The following is a 17,463-nucleotide window of genomic DNA, read 5'->3' on the forward strand; positions in this document are numbered from 1 at the left end:
CATATGATGAATTGGAGAGAGAAACTTTCTTTCTCTCTCTACAAACCAAAACTCATTAATATGTGAGTGAAAATTGAGAATTAAGGAAAAGGAAAGAAATGTGAAACAACTTCTTAAATGAATCTTAGTTATCTCAAACGCGATCGATGAATCTTGATTGCTTCGAACGATTAATCACTACTGTTGCGCATAGATTCTGAAAAAAGAAGGAGAAGAAAGTACAAGAAAGCTTGTGATGGATGCCACGTGGCATGGTTAGAATGGAAGAGTGGTTCTCTCTCAACTGCCATGTCAGACCGTCCTATGAGCCCGGCGAATCCGTATTTGTGTGTCTTTCTCTTTCTAAAAACTATACATTTCTCTCTCTCTCTCTCTCTCTCTCTAAACACAAACATCAACAAACATATCTATCTCATTTTACTTTCTCTCTCTATTTATACATTTGTCTGCCCCTTTCACGTTTTCTCTCTCCTCGAATCTCTCATTCTCTCTCTCCTCTCTCGGTGCTGTATCCATCTTCATGCCCTAAACACTATCCTTGCCCCCTTTTCAATCTCATGCAATTCATCTTTGATCCATCTTCAATATTGGTATGCTTCTTAATTTCTCTTGTTTTGCTTGCTTTTTTCTTTGTTTTTGCTGCAAATTTTGCTTTTTCTGGGGTTTTATGTGTTTCTTTGATTTCAGCTGGGTTTTGTTTGGATTTTGTTCAAGTATCTTCTTTCTTAAGCCACTGTGTGTTTAATTGCTGTTTTTGCTGAAGAATTTGTGATTTTATTAAGCTAGAATGTTACTTTGATTTTGAGCTGGTTTCTTGAGTTGAATAGTGCTTTAAATGGGTTTGTAGGTTTTGCTTTAAGTTGAATTCAATGTGCATGATAGTGCTTTAACGTTTTGGAGTGAATTGATGAGTTTTTGATGAAGTTTTTGTGGTTTGCTTTTGAAGATTCAGTGACTTGCTGTTTATTGCATACGTTTCATTAGATATGAGATTAAATTAGATTTAGTACATTTAATAGTTTTTACTTGGATGTCTTCCTTTCTAGTTTGTCTATTTTGATACGAATAATCTGATCTTGCTTTTGATTCGGGAATTTTTATGGATAATGCGAATCTTATAGTATCTCAAAGTAGTTTACTAATGTCAACAGTGTTGTCAAATATCGGCCATGGTGGTGCCATGGTGGTTATCGGTAGTGATTTTTCAGAAAACCGATATGGGTAATTTCTGAAGGATGGCGGCGCCATACTTGGATATGCTGACCTTATATGTTTGCCGTTTTATTGATTTGTGGCTTTCTGCCATGGTCTTCCGTCTGCCGTTTATAACACATTGATTGTGAATGTTTTATATGATTGATTTGGGGGGAGGGGTAGAATGGTTGGTTGAAGGTGTAGGCAATATTTGTTTCAATGTTTTCTTGTTGTTTAGTGTGCGATTATAGTTGAACTCGGGGACTAACATTGGCAATGAGATAGTTGAAATGGGATTGGTAATGCTATTAGTCATGTTAATATCTCCTTGAAGACATGTCTTGTGATCAAATGCCACTATTTTTTAGTGTTCGACAATAAACTTTTGGCTTTCCTTTTTGGGGGAGGGATAGCGTGGAGGTTATTTTTTGTCCTAACATTTTGAAACAAAACAACTCATTTGCTTTAATTTTGTCATCACTATTGTACACATTCAAAGCTTCTGCTTAACTTTGATCACCACATTTATTCTTAAACCTTGCTAATTGATATTAGCTTGTTTTCCTACCAAACTCACACACTTTTTTGTATGACATACAATGCTGTCAAATAGCCGCGGAAGCGGTGCGATAGAATAACAAAATTTGAAGAAATCGCTACTGTTTTGCGATACACTATTCAGTACAAAATATTGTAAATAGTGCTATAGCACCGCAATGTAGCATACTTTGAACAAACTGCTAATTTTGCGGTCCATGATTGACAACAATTTGACGCTAATATATTCTACACTCCATGGACTCTTTCATTTTCTTAACAAGTAGCAAGCTATAAATTACTTTTCATTCAGCTACTTTGTTATTCGCTTCACCCTTGGGGTTTCGATCTTACCTAAGTTGGTAGGAATTTCCCAGTTCATTAAAGTTGAAATAAGTCCCAACTTAAATGAACCCAAAGTGCATAGAACTTCTAGTAGCATTGGTGAATCCTGCCATTCAAAAAAAAAAAAAAAGCATCGGTGAATCTAAAACAAGACATACACTTTTTCTAGTTAGCCACACTCAGTAATTCTTTTTCTGGTGATAGTTGAACTTTACTTACTTTAATTATGAGAAATATTATTGATTACTAGGGTTAATATTTAATTATTATTAAATGCTATTTTATATTTATTTCTGTTTGCAGTGTTGGCTTGTCCTAGACTTACTGATGACACATTGATGGACAAAGTGCTGATTTCTTATGCAGGGCACATGTGAATGAAGAAGGAAAGCAAATCATCTGCTCCTACAATGCTTGACAAGAACTGGGTTTTAAAGCGCAAGCGGAGAAAACTTCCCATAGGACCGGATCAGTCCTCTGGTAAAGAGCAATCCAACGGTAAAGAAGATAATCCAGCAACATCTGAATCTTCTAGGAGTGCTTCTGCTAAACGTATGTTAAAGACTGAAGAAGGCACTGCTCAATTTTCATCTAAGAAGAAGGGACATGACGGGGTAAGTTACTTACTGTGTCCAATCATTTGCTTATGGATAGTTTACCTTCAGTCGAACATTTATAAAGAAGGGCCAAATAGGAAAAGTACTGCAAGTAATATTTTTTTTTTTTTTTTTTTTTTTACATTTCCATATATTTGGATTACTTCACTGTTGATAGATTTGTGTCTTTGGAAGTCTAGACAATTGTTGCTAGATTTGTTATCACTTCTGTCATGTCATCTTCACTGTTGAGGGACTTTTTTATTTCTAAGGGGGGTATGAAATGTCAAAGTTATCGTCGTGTTAATTAGAAATAAGATGTGTTAGATTTAGCTAGTGTAAATACATGGTCGATTAACATAATAACGGTTGTTGTATATAAGTCAATGATCAGGTTGCACATTAGCTAATGATTAGCACATTTACTGGTGAGAATTATACTACGAATAAGAGATCAGTGTTCATCCTAGATATACATAATTCAGCATACTCTCCCTCATATTTATACGGTCTGAAGCAGTATCAGCACCTTCCTCTTGACATACTCGCGTTGTATTCAATTGGCTGGGCTCCCACATAATCTAGAACTTCTATTCCACAGTGTCTATCTCATGATGATTCTTTTCCAGTTGGCCGGGAAGTTATATCTGCTTCTGTTTGGAGTTTTTGTTTCATCAGTTGTTAAGTGATTAAGCCTGTTTTTCTCTCTTGGTATTTAGCTACTTTATTTTGCCTCACGAAATTATTTGAGCCTACACACCATGAGTTCTTGCTTGCTCAGAATTGCCCAACTGTGTTTGACTGCCTCAAATTAGTCAGCACTTAACATTGCTGCTAATGGACCTCCGATTTTTCTTCACATGCCAGTTGCTGAAATCTGGCTATAAATGACTGATCGATGCATGAGAGTGTGAGTTACTTTCTCCGGCCAGTTTCTCAATAGACTTGCTCACACCATAAAGCACTGTCTCTGCTAGTCCTCAACTCAGATTTACTACAATTCAACCTTCCCATTGTTCTTCTACTCATTGACAAATGATACTTTGAGTTGGAGGCAATGGCGTTCAAGTGCAGATAGTGTGATTCCTTTGCTGAACAATGACAGCAACACTCTAATGTAGATCGTTAAGCTTAAGCACCGTAAGAAGCCCATTTATTCCCCAGCCAACAATGACAAGAGGCTTTAATGACGGTGCTACCTGCCAGCCACCACTAAAGCTACCTCAAAAGAATAATGGCCTTGATAGAATCTAGAAAGCTGCCACCTGAAATCATATAGAAGATTTATTACCAAGTCCCTTAGAGGGCCTCAGGTTGATTTTACTCATAGCAAACTTAGTGCATATGATATATCTTACAATTTGGCTGAGCCTAATTCAACCACACAAAACCGACTTATAAGGCGAGGGTGCCTCCCACTTATACATATATTTTTGGGCCATATGTCATCCAATGTGGGACTCTTAACACACTCCTATCACGTCCTAAATTGTATATCTGAAGCATGATCCAACTGGCCCGATAGCGGGCGGCCTAACAGATCTTGGATAAGCTTTGATATTATTTTTGAATTTGGGTTTGGTTTAACTCAACACTCCTATCTGTCTTGTAAGGTGAGACTCTCGGCAATATATGCGATCTAGCTTGAGGAGTGTTAGATTTACTAACTCAACACGTGTAAATATACGATTACCTATAATTATGGTTATTGATATCAATTATTTATTGAATAGTCCCAATCAGCTGCTTGATTGATACTTTTTAATTCTATAGGATTGCGTCGTATTCTTAAATGTTCTGATACAAATGGGCACCACTTTTTGCATGGTTGTAACTTGGCAGCTCTGCAGTATGATTCATATGGCAATGTATCGTGTATGCATTTATTTGGTGTTAATGGTAGGAGAGAAATGTAAAAATATTTGAAGTACATACTGCTGTCTCTTTATTTCGAAAAGAATTGCCTTGGCTTTTATGGTGCCTGGCTAATGAGATATTTTTAGGGTTCTATGTCCGATATTAGCGGGCTTGTTTTCCTGATATTAGTTTACTTGTTTAATCATTATTGTTACCTTTAAGAGGATATGTTGGGAACATATCTTTTCTAACAAAATTCTTCTGGGACATACACGGGAGTAGATTTGGATGTATTGTCATTTGAATAATTTCCTCTTTATTTTGTTTGTCATATATTTTATTTTCTAGCTGCATATCTTATCCTATGTATTCATAATTCCATCTTTTTCAACTAATAATATTATTTATAGGAAAATCTTACTGGGGTGCTTCAAATTAAGTTATTTGTTTTTTTTATATACTTTTAGTTTGAATACTCTAACTGTGATATAATAAAACTTTTGATCCAGTATTTCTATGAATGCGTGATCTGTGATCTTGGTGGCAACTTATTGTGCTGTGATAGCTGTCCTCGCACTTATCATTTACAGTGTCTTGACCCTCCTCTTAAGGTATGTTTGTTTGAGTTGTTTTGTGTTGAGCTGTTTAATGTTAATTAAAAAACCATGATTCTCAGGTTGTGTATTTTTGGTTTTGTTAATTTGTGATTTTATCTCCTGAAGCGCATCCCTATGGGGAAGTGGCAATGTCCAAGCTGCTTTGAAGAAAATGATCAACTAAAGCCCTTAAATAATCTAGATTCAATTTCAAGACGAGCGAGGACGAAGACCGTACCTGTAAAATCAAAAGCTGGAGTTAACCCTGTCAACCTGGAAAAGGTTTCTGGGATTTTCGGAAATAAACATATTTCAAAAAAAAGGTCAACCAAAGCAAAATCTATTTCAACTATGGGAGGCAAATTCTTTGGAATGAAACCAGTGCTTTCCCCAGTGGATGCTACTTGTAGCGACAAGCCAATGGATCCATCCCTTGAGAGTTGCATGGAAGGAACTTCATGTGCAGATGCCGATGAAAAGAACTTGAACTTGTCCCCAACAGTCTCACCTATGGACAGGATGTCAGTTTCACCTGATAAGGAAGTTTTATCTCCCTCTAAAATTACTAATTTAGACGCAAATGATGACCTGCCGGAGGAGAAGCCTGATTTATCTTGTGATAAAATTCATTCTAGAAAAACACTTGTTCTTGCTATTACTGTTGGTGGAGAGGAAATGGGGAAAAGGAAGCATAAAGTTATTGGTGATAATGCTAATCAAAAGAAGCGCAGGACTGAAAAGGGGAAAAAGGTTGTCATTACTCCTATAAAGTCAAAGTCTGGAAATAATAAAGTACAGACGAAGCAGAAGTCCAAAACACATAAAATTTCCATATCTGCATCAAAAGGGGATGTTGGAAAAAAAAAATCTGATGCCCAGCAGAAAGATAAGGTACTTGTTCTGCTCTCCAATTTCATATAAGATGTTTACTTCTAAGAACTTTTAAAACATTTTATTCAATTGATTTACTTCTGGATAAGTACTTATTGCACACTCTAATTTCTTGTTAAACTGCAAAGATCATTTTATTAATAATTTTAACGACTAAATATCGGCATAATATTATTACTATTTTTATTTACAGATCTAAAATGTTTATCATTAAATTGCAAATACTAATTTGACTACTAGTGGCACTTTATATACTTATTGGAAGTTTGCTAAGAATGCATCTGTGATGTCTAAATTATGAAAGAGTTAATGATTGTGGCCTTGAATTCTGGTGACGCAAATGGGCAGCAGGAAAGATCATTAATACGAATAATTTTGGAACTGTATTTTTTTAAATGGCATAAGCCGAATAACCTCCTTTCAATGCTCAAATTTATTTTCATCTGTGAATTTCTATGCATTTCCCATATTCTAGGCCGCTGTAAGCTTTCAGCTAGGAAAAAGTAAAGTTTGAATGCAAAAATAAAGAATGAGTGCAGATTGACAGCACGCTAGCGTTTGAGCAATGACTAGAATACAGGAGATAACTATTGTATGAGATGATCTGTATAAATACATCCACCATTTTTTATAAGACCAAAATTAAACATTTTTTTCGTGAGATCTTTTTTTGATATGTTACAGACTGTAGGAGAAGATAAAAAGAAGGTAGAAATGTTTCTTGAGGTATTAGGTTTGCAGCATTGAGTTAGATATAGGAATATCAGTAGCTGTGGTTTATAGGTTTCAAAGCAGTTATAATGTGATAAAGTATATTAGGCTCACTTTCTGAATATATTAGTCCTTCTATTTTATCCATGATATATATTGATATACTAGCGGATATGTAGGGTACATTTATTATCATTGTTATTATGATATTGCATATGTGTTTAGCTGTAAGCCTGTAAGCATTATTTGCTTTTGCTTGGGTGCAGAAGTTCTCTCAGGTTATGAAAGATGCCTCAAATGTGCTTGATAAAGCAGGAAGCCACTTGGACGACACTTTAATGCATGAAGACAGTGCTATTATTGAATCTCTTCAGGTAACCATCTAAACAGAGCTGTTAAAGAAAATGCCTTCCCTGTTATCTTGTATGTGATTATCATGTCTTCTTTTGTACTTGTATATCCATCTCATAGGTTGATCAAGTCTTAGGGTGTCGAATACAAGGCGAGGACACAAACTCAATACGACAATTATCCTTGAAAGTTGGGGATGACTCACCTTCTGGCGATCTTGTAATTTCAGAAAACCAGACAAGGCTAGTAGAAGATAATTCTGCTTGTGATAATGATTTGGATGGTGAAATAGCTGAAAATCTTGCTGATGATCCTCAAAATGCCAAAAGCTCTGATGAAGGAGAGTTGAACAACACTGATAGAGTGGAAAAAATTCATGTATATAGGAGATCAATAACAAAAGAAAGTAAGAATGGAAATCTCTTAAATTCATTGAGTAAAGCCACTGATGATTTAGGCTCCTGTGCGAGGGATGGTACAGATCAGGATGATTATGCTGTATCTGATGAACAATTGGAAAAGGAAAATGACAAGTTGGAGACAGAGGAGAATCTTAATGTTGTTTTAAGAGGTGACGGCAACAGCAAACTTCCAAATAATTGTGAAATGCACGACTCTCTTGAAACTAAACAAAAGGAAGTGGTTTTGGAGAAGGGAATAGGTAGCAGTTGTGATAATAAAGTTCAGGATGCTATTGGAGAGGAAGCTTCCTATGAATTTTTAGTTAAGTGGGTTGGAAAGTCTCATATTCATAATAGTTGGATATCTGAATCCCATTTAAAAGTTATTGCAAAGAGAAAACTAGAAAACTACAAGGCAAAATATGGAACAGCAACAATAAATATCTGTGAGGAACAATGGAAGAATCCTGAGCGGTTGCTTGCTATTCGCACTTCCAAACAAGGAGCATCTGAAGTATTTGTTAAGTGGACTGGAAAACCTTACAATGAGTGCACATGGGAAAGTTTAGATGAACCTGTGCTTCAAAATTCTTCTCATTTGATTACACGTTTTAACATGTTTGAAACTCTTGCATTGGAAAGGGAAGCATCAAAGGAAAATTCAACTAAAAAAAGCAGTGACCGTCAAAATGATATAGTTAATCTTTTAGAGCAACCTAAAGAGCTAAGAGGTGGTTCTTTGTTTCCCCATCAGCTTGAGGCTTTGAACTGGTTACGTAAATGCTGGTATAAGTCAAGGAATGTGATACTTGCTGATGAGATGGGGCTTGGGAAAACAATATCTGCTTGTGCTTTTATTTCATCACTGTATTTTGAATTCAAAGTTTCACGTCCTTGTTTGGTCCTGGTACCTCTTGTTACAATGGGAAATTGGCTTGCTGAATTTGCGCTATGGGCTCCAGATGTGAATGTTGTTCAATATCATGGCTGTGCAAAAGCAAGAGCCATAATTAGGCAGTATGAATGGCATGCAAGTGATCCAAGTGGATTGAATAAGAAAACAGAAGCCTATAAATTTAATGTGCTTTTGACTTCATATGAAATGGTTCTTGCTGATTATTCTCATTTTCGGGGAGTTCCTTGGGAAGTTCTTATCGTTGACGAGGGCCATCGACTGAAGAATTCAGAAAGTAAGCTGTTCAGCTTGCTAAATTCAATCTCTTTTCAGCATCGTGTTCTGTTGACAGGCACCCCTCTCCAAAACAACCTTGGTGAGATGTACAACCTGCTTAATTTCTTGCAGCCAGCATCATTTCCTTCCCTATCTGCATTTGAAGAGAGATTTAATGATCTTACGTCTGCAGAGAAAGTTGATGAATTGAAAAAACTAGTTTCTCCTCATATGCTTCGTAGACTTAAAAAGGATGCCATGCAAAATATTCCTCCCAAGACAGAAAGAATGGTTCCTGTTGAGTTGTCATCCATCCAAGCTGAATATTATCGTGCAATGCTTACAAAGAATTATCAAATATTGCGGAATATTGGGAAAGGTATTGCTCAGCAATCTATGCTGAACATTGTGATGCAACTGAGGAAGGTCTGCAATCATCCATATCTCATACCAGGAACTGAGCCTGATTCTGGATCTGTTGAGTTTCTTCATGAAATGAGAATAAAGGCTTCGGCTAAGTTGACTCTTCTGCATTCTATGCTAAAGATTCTGTATAAGGAAGGTCATAGAGTTCTTATTTTCTCACAAATGACAAAGCTTCTTGACATCCTGGAGGACTATTTGAACATAGAATTTGGGCCTAAAACATATGAGAGAGTAGATGGCTCTGTGTCTGTAACAGATCGTCAGACAGCAATTGCACGCTTCAACCAAGACAAAAGTCGATTTGTTTTCTTATTATCCACTCGGTCTTGTGGACTTGGGATAAATTTGGCCACTGCTGACACTGTCATCATCTATGATTCTGATTTCAACCCTCATGCAGATATCCAAGCAATGAATCGAGCACACAGAATTGGACAATCAAATAGACTTTTAGTATACCGGCTTGTGGTTCGTGCCAGTGTTGAAGAGCGCATCTTGCAGCTTGCTAAGAAGAAATTGATGCTTGATCAGCTTTTTAAAGGTAAATCTGGATCTCAAAAAGAAGTAGAAGATATTTTAAAGTGGGGAACTGAAGAACTCTTCAATGACTCTTGTGGTCTGAACGGGAAAGATACAAGTGAGAATAATAATAGTAACAAAGATGAGGCAGTAGCAGAAGTAGAACACAAGCATCGGAAGAGGACTGGTGGTCTTGGTGACGTATACGAGGATAAGTGTACAGATAGCAGCAGCAAGATTTTGTGGGATGAAAATGCCATTTTAAAATTGCTTGATCGTTCAAACCTTCAAGATGCTTCAACTGATATTGCTGAAGGGGATTCAGAGAATGATATGCTGGGATCAATGAAGGTGAAATAATTGATTAATATCTATTAGATACAGTATTTATTTGGTTCTTTGAATTTTGTGCAGAACCTAGAATCTTACACATGAAGAGAGATAAAATTGACTTGAAACTAAATTTTGTACAAAAACATGACTTACATTTTACGGACTACTGTACCACTTACATTTAATGAAAAATAGTTGTACAAAGAAGAGGAAATAAATCCATACAATAAAAGGAAATAATGGAAAATCTTCCTACAATTTGAACTTCCGTTCAAGTTGGTAAATCAATATACTTGTCATTCGTATCTTCCTACAAGAAAAGGAAATAAATCCATATAACAAAAGGATATAATGGAAAATCTTCTTACAATTCAAAAATAGTTGTACTAAGAAGAGGAAATAAATCCATATAATATGAAAAATAGTCCCCAACATTTTCTGGACTAACCAGGAAGATTTAGAAACTGTTTAATACAAAGTCCCTCAGTTAATACACCTGTCACTTTCATCCTGAAGTGGCATACACTTAACTATAAGACCATTATCCAACTTGTCTTTGATAAAATGCTGGTTTATATCTATATGCTTTGTCCTATCATGTTGAACTAGATTGTGTTCAATGTTAATCGTGGACTTGTTGACAAACTCCTTGTTCCGTAGCTTGGAATGTGATAGGGACTGAATATTATGGTTGTCGGCTGCTTGTGAAGAAATACCTCTGCAGCCTCTGGGAGTAGACTCTCAAGGGGAGTTCTATGATAGGGACTTGCTTGGCTATTAAGTGGTGCCCAAGTCCCACTTGAAGTAGTACGAGATGCTCAGTGGAGTATTTAAGTGGCTTGGTTCTTTCCCGTTGATAGCTGGGTTTTTAGGGATGGTTCCCCAAGTGCTGGGATACATATCAGAGCGCTTCCTTGCGCTTGACCTAGCAACGACCATGCTTTTTACTTCTCCATGTTGGTAGATTATCACCTAGGAACATACAGTTCCCTGACTTGGATTTCTTGAATGCCCGATCTTGCATAATCTGAATTTATCGTTGCAACTTTTCTTTATTTACTCTTAATTTGACTGTATCCCCATGTTCGTAGATACAGGTGGATATATTAAATACTTTGCCCCTTATCGTGGTTGAATTTTTCTTATGTAGGCCCTTGAGTGGAATGACGAACCGACTGAAGAACATGTAGAGGGTGAATCCCCTCCTCATGGAGCTGATGACACGTGTACACAAAACTCTGAGAAGAAAGAGGATAATGCAGTGATTGGTGGCGAAGAAAATGAATGGGACCGACTATTGCGTTTGAGGTAAGGAGCTACTATTTGACAATTTCCAGTATAAATGATTATACTGTTTAATAAAATACCTATTTAATAACAATGAGAAATGTCATTTTAAGGTCCATTATGAACATAAAAATATATATTGAGAGATGCTTTTGTTGCCGAGAGCACTCTTGCTTGTAGATGAGGGCAGTACTACCTCATTGTCAGAAATGACCTCAAATGAAAACAGAGGTTTATGATACCGATTAAGATTGGCTTTACTTGTCTCTGTTGGCTTCTATTAAGTCAACCACACATGGTAGCATAAGGCTTGGGTTCTGTTTATCTTTGGTTTTTTGTTCATGGTTTCGGTTAGAATTAGTCACATGATTTGTGTGTGAAATATGCATTTGCTGTAGAATCCCAAATTAGTTGCTAAATAGGATTAGAATTAGAAATCACTTTTTTTTAACAAAGAAATCACGTTAATTTTGTAAATACATTATAAATACAACCTTTTCTGGTCTGATTAGGCACAGATATTCAAATTTTACATTTTCTTTATAGAGGTTTGTATATTAGATATTCTGAGAAAATGATTGCATCTTTTGAGGTGATTTATTGTTCTTTTCCTTGCTTTCTTCCCTAGTTTTACTTACATCCCTTACGGATTATTCCTGATCCTGGTGTTGTGTGTTTAATTTTCTTCATTTCATAGTCAAACTGTTTTCTTTTATACAAGCTTTAGTGGGCAAATAAAGACAGAAGGCCTAGGAATCAGTTGTATTTATACATGCCCATCACATGAAATCAAAATGCAGGCTGACTAATACTTGTTTTTTACACATAATTACTTACCAGAACTGAAGTAGCATGCAATGAACTCTTTGATCACATGATGGTGAAAGGAGCTATGATTAGTTTATAAATGACAAATTATTATTTTTGTATGCAAAAAATTAATTCATATTGTGATGCATGCATTTTGATAGCATAGTTAGTCATCAAGTGGTGTGACTAATGTCTTGGCTTGAATTTTCTTGTGCGTTTAATCTGGTTTGTAGGTGGGAGAAATATCAGAGCGAGGAGGAAGCAGCTCTTGGTCGAGGGAAGCGGCAGAGGAAAGCTGTTTCTTATAGAGAAGCATATGCTCCACACCCAGTCGAAGCAGTGACTGAGGTAATTTGCTTTGTTTCTGCTAGTAGTAGAATCCATTTCTTGTTAAGCTTTATTAATTCTAACTAGGAGGTGGTGACTGATGAGAACTGTTTGTTTCTGATAAAATCTCAAAACATCTGCCCGTATGCTTTTCTCAGTAATACATGTTAATCAAATGTAAGATAGGTTAAGTTAGGCTTAGGGCTTCCTTCTTTCGCATTGATCAAATGCTTTTTTTCGATCACAACTTGTTTCATCAGATACTAGTTGCTAACCAGCAGAATCTTGCTATATTTATGCCTTCTCATTTAAATAGCTCTGTGATAAGGATCACAACTTTCTACAATATCTGACACCTTCAAGATTTTAGCTAGGTCTGAATTGGTTTCTTTAGTGTGATCTTATGACTCTCTAAATAATAACATGCATATTTATGATTTGCATTTGACATGAAGATTTTATATTGTACACCTGTTGGGTTTTTTATTTGAACAAGGACCTTCCGGTCTCCATTTATTTCCAGCTTAGTATTATATTAGTTTTAGCTATTAGTTTGTGTTGAAGGCTGTAAATAGGCCCCTATTCACATTTTATGGATCACTTGCTTAATTACTGACTGTTAAAATTTTAAATTGGTCATCTGCTTTACCACTTTAGCTTTGGTTTTTTAGTTTCTTAACATTTTTTATTCTTCCTGGTAAGAAATTATGTTTTATTAATGTTTTCTATGATGTGCTTATTCAACCAGAGTGGCGGTGATGAGGAAAAAGCACCAGAACCTGAGCGTGAATATACACCAGCAGGACGGGCTCTGAAGGCAAAATTGTATGTTTTATTTTTCAAGCTTTCTGAATTACATTAAATTTATTAGACATGATTATTAAGGATGAATATGTCATCTGTACCGCTGTTTTTTTTTTTTTTTTTATGGCTTCATTCTGGTATTCTGCTTAGGCTTCTTTCATCGGGTTTCTTTTGACAATGTATTAGGTATTATTTAGTTATCTCGCTGTATTATGCGTGCACATAGATTTGGTTATAGCGGTTAAGAGTTAGTTAACACCTTTTAGGAGATAGTTCATGTCAGTTACAACTGTGACCAATTCAATGCACTAAATAGTCTGAGTATAGCACTCAGTATCATAATTTAGAATCAGGTTTTTTTGTCTCCCAATCTTTCCCTTTCTCAACCAAAATATGCAATACCAATTCTTTTGGAATGCATTTTTTTTTATTGAGGGGTTTGTTTTATTAAGAGTATTCTGGTACATTGTCATAAAGGATTATCTCCTTTCTCTATTTATTGATTTCTTTTATAGCAAAAAAAGCATGTGCAAATATAAATCTTTTATGCTGTAATTTTCACTTCTGGAAATGATTTACCTGGAGCTCTAAGCAAATCCTGCATGCTAATTGATAATTATAGTTTATTTTGGTGTTAGACAAAGGTGGTGGTAGTTTGAGCATTCAAACATCATGTTTAAATTATTTCTCTCTAATTGGTGGTTTTCAAACACGGACCAAATTTTTGTCTTTTGGTAGTTTGATTGGCATTGTTATATCCAACAGTTTTTAGATTGATGATAAAATAGGTCCTTTATTGCTGAAATATTTGCACTTGTCAAACAGTGGTAAACTCCGTGCTCGGCAGAAGGAACGACTTGCTCAGAGGAATGCAGTTAAAGAATCACATCCTACTGAAGGACTTCCAGGTACTGAGTCACTCATGCATCCTCAAGTCATTGCCAAGGACGGAGATCTAGGAGCTGGGCTGATACATTCAGTTCAAGAAGGAACTTCTATCAGCATAGAGGACAACAAAGATACTCAACTTTCAGAAGCTCAAAATAGCAACGCTGACTCCTTATCAAGAATCGAAAAGCTTTCAAAATATAAAATGGGCCATCACTTTGATGTTTCTGTCAATAATCCAGGCCGATCTTTGCCTGAACTTTTGCCTCCAAATTACCACAATAAAGGGAAGATTAACACGACAAACTCTATGCCAAGCAACCATTTGTTGCCCGTTCTGGGACTCTGTGCTCCTAATGCTAATCAAATAGAGTCATCAGAGGGTAGCACTTCAAAGTTAAATTGGAGACAAAATAGGCCTGGAGCCAGACAAGAGTTTCCATTCAACCTTGCCCCTTGCACTGAGACATCCATGGATGCTGAAGCAAGAAATAAGGAAAAGGCAGCTAATACCAAACCGTCGGATGCATCAACAGAAAATTTACAACAAAGTTTCAAAAATAGCATCCCTGATAACTTTCTCCCATTTCTTCCGGTATGCTCTCTTAATATGATTGTGGATTTGTTGTCAATTGTGGTTGACTTTATGCATGTGTCACTATGATTGATGCATTTTTGTTGTTGTTGCAGTTTCCACCTGTGCAAGGAAAGGAATCTGATGCATTTGAGAGTCCAGGTGCTAGATTCTCTGCTTTCAAGGAAAAAATGGCCCTACCAAACCTGCCTTTCGATGAAAGGTTGCTGGCGAGGTTTCCACTCACGACCAAGAACATTCCAAATTCACATCCAGATCTCTTACCTAATTTGTCTTTAGGAGGCAGACTTGAAGCGCTGAATGGATCTATGCAAGACCTCCCAACATTGCCAACATTACCTAATTTCAAAATACCTCCAGAAGATTTATTTAGATATAATCAGCATGACAGGGATGTGCCCCCCATCTTGGGTTTAGGACAAAGGCCAACCACATTCTCATCATTCCCAGAAAACCACCGGAAAGTTCTTGAAAACATAATGATGAGAACTGGATCTGGACCAAGTAGTTTATTGAAAAAGAAGTCAAAATCAGATGGTTGGTCTGAAGATGAACTGGATTCGCTCTGGATTGGTGTTCGTAGGCATGGAAGGGGTAACTGGGATGCCATGCTCAGAGATACCAAGTTAAAGTTTTCGAAGTATAAAACATGCGAAGATTTATCAGTGAGGTGGGAGGAGGAACAAGTCAAGGTCTTTCAGGGGCCAGCTTTTCCTGTGCAAAGATCATCTTCCAAGACAACCAAGTCTACCAAATCTTCAAATTTTCCAATCTCTGATGCAATGATGGAAAGAGCCTTGCAAGGTAGCAAATTTCTTTTACCGCCGAAATTTCAAAACCATCTGACCGACATGAAATTAGGATTAGGTGGTCCTGCATCTGGTCTTCCACACTTTAGAACAATGGATCGACCTAGTCTGCAAAATGATCACTTTGCACCTCTTCCATCTTGGAACCATGATATAAACAGAGCGAAAGTTCTTGATGATGCTTCTGCTGAAACATCTGATAGACCAGGAACTTCTTCCAATGTACCGACAGAAAGACCGTTTCTGCTCAATTCTTTTGGAACAAGCAGCTTGAGTTCTTTAGGTTTGAATTGCTCAGGTAACATTAATATACAGCAACAGGAGGATGAGCGCAGAAACACCAAGCGCGGAAAGTTACCTGTACATCTAGATGAATCACTTAATGACATGCATGATAGTAGCATCAATGTAGGAAAAGGGGAATCTACTAGCTCAGGATTGCTATCCAACCCCATTAAACCAGGTCACATGAACTCAAAAGGGGAGGAAATAGCTGGAAGTAGTTCTTCAAAAGACAAGCTTCCCCACTGGTTACGACAAGCTGTGTGTTCCCCTGCCAAACATCCTGATCCTGATCCTGAACTTCCTCCCACAGTATCGGCCATTGCTCATTCAGTTCGAATGCTCTATGGAGATGATAAGCCTACAATTCCTCCATTTGTGATCCCCGGACCACCCCCCTCCCTACCGAAGGACCCCAGGAGTTGTCTCAAGAAGAAAAGGAAGAGAAGATCACACAAGCCCAAGCTCTTTCTTCCAGATTTTTCTCCAGACTTTCACAGCAGCCACGCCCACCATGGTGATAATGGTGCTTCAAGCTCAGTTCCTTTCCCACCACCATTTCCTCTACTTCCTCCGCCAGGATTTCAGCAGATTGAATCTGACCTCAACTTGCCCCCTCTTAATTTAAAAGTGGCAAACCCATCACACTCATCGAAAAAGACATGCTTGGGATTATCTCCTTCTCCTGAAGTGCTTCAGTTGGTTGCATCATGTGTTGCTCCTGGCCCTCATATTCCATCAACTCCAAACTCTTCAAGCTTTCTTGAGAGCAAGCTTCCATTGCCAACAAGGCCAGTTGGCAGAGCCAAATTCAAAGACTCGGAAGGTGCCTTCAGAAATAAGAAGCCTAGGCAGATTTCACCAGAAAATTGGTCTTCACCTGAAGAGCATAAAGTAGAACAAGTCCCTGACAGTGGAGATTCCAGCAAGACTCAGTCAGATCCCTCTCGGGTTGAACAGCCCCATGGAGAGGAGGCATCATCTGAGGGAACTGTCTCAGATCATGATGTGAGGGATCAGGAAACATGACTGTTGTAGTGTCTTTTGTTAAAATATTGAAACCATATTCTTTCTTGCTGCTGAAGCCTTTTCACCAATGTGCTAAATTTTTTGTAGGTATGACAGTGAGTGAACTAGCAAATATAGTATTGTTGAGAATATGTAAAGTTTTTCTCTCCAAGTGAAATGAAATATATAGTGTTGCTTGCTGGGTATTGTTTGTACTTTATTGCCCTTTTTGTCTATTATTCCATAGCATTTTTTTGCAATTGGAATGGGATAATAATTCTTCATGGCAATCCATACTCCTTGTATTAATATGAATTATTAAGTATGATGGAAACATTAATACTGCAAACACATTCAACAATATGCTTTTGGAGGTCATGCAATCTTCTTGGAAGAGCTTTATTCTACAAATGTTATTTAGAATTTTAAAAACATTATGTATTATGTGAAAACTGATAATTTGTTATTCATCTGATAGAATTAAAGGGTCTGAAATTTTCCTAATTTTTTTTTTCCCAGACACTGCAAAATGTTTAGACTAGTCGTACTTATGGTTAGCGATTACCTGTACCTGGGCTACTATTTGTATATAATCTATTTAGGTATAATTTAGGTTTACTAACTTGATTTAGAATATGGGCAATTTCTCTTGATTTAATGAGTTTATTGTATCTATATTATTATACATTAATATTAATAATTGTTTGCCCAAGTGTTGAACTCAG

At 36.8% G+C, this 17,463-nt stretch overlaps 1 protein-coding gene across 6 annotated transcripts; it reads left to right on the forward strand.

The window, feature by feature from the left end:
* Nucleotides 1-409: 409 nt before the first annotated feature.
* Nucleotides 410-17,116, forward strand: CHR4 (chromatin remodeling 4). 6 transcript variants are annotated; one of them, XM_085704580.1, is made up of 11 exons: nucleotides 410-590; nucleotides 2,380-2,690; nucleotides 5,039-5,140; nucleotides 5,252-6,016; nucleotides 6,994-7,101; nucleotides 7,199-9,946; nucleotides 11,079-11,236; nucleotides 12,259-12,373; nucleotides 13,101-13,177; nucleotides 13,982-14,639; nucleotides 14,735-17,116. In XM_085704580.1, the coding sequence occupies exons 2-11, from the start codon at nucleotides 2,454-2,456 to the stop codon at nucleotides 16,757-16,759; spliced, it is 6,993 nt and encodes a 2,330-aa protein (XP_085560706.1). In that variant the 5' UTR covers nucleotides 410-590; nucleotides 2,380-2,453; the 3' UTR covers nucleotides 16,760-17,116. The 6 variants fall into 6 exon arrangements, with proteins under 6 accessions (XP_085560706.1, XP_085560709.1, XP_085560707.1 ...); XM_085704583.1 differs by having other exon boundaries at nucleotides 6,997-7,101; XM_085704581.1 differs by having other exon boundaries at nucleotides 2,425-2,690.
* The last annotated feature ends 347 nt before the right edge of the window (nucleotides 17,117-17,463 follow it).

This window comes from Medicago sativa, chromosome 4, assembly GCF_051527215.1.
Source record: "Medicago sativa cultivar Bolivia chromosome 4, Bolivia_mono, whole genome shotgun sequence".
Lineage (NCBI taxonomy): Eukaryota > Viridiplantae > Streptophyta > Magnoliopsida > Fabales > Fabaceae > Medicago > Medicago sativa.

Coding starts and splice junctions, on each gene's coding strand:
- CHR4 (XM_085704580.1), top strand. CDS start 2,454: ATGAAGAAGGAAAGCAAATCATCTGCTCCTACAATGCTTGACAAGAAC. Junction 7,102..7,198: donor CTATTATTGAATCTCTTCAG/GTAACCATCTAA, acceptor TCCATCTCATAG/GTTGATCAAGTCTTAGGGTG. Junction 12,374..13,100: donor CAGTCGAAGCAGTGACTGAG/GTAATTTGCTTT, acceptor TTATTCAACCAG/AGTGGCGGTGATGAGGAAAA.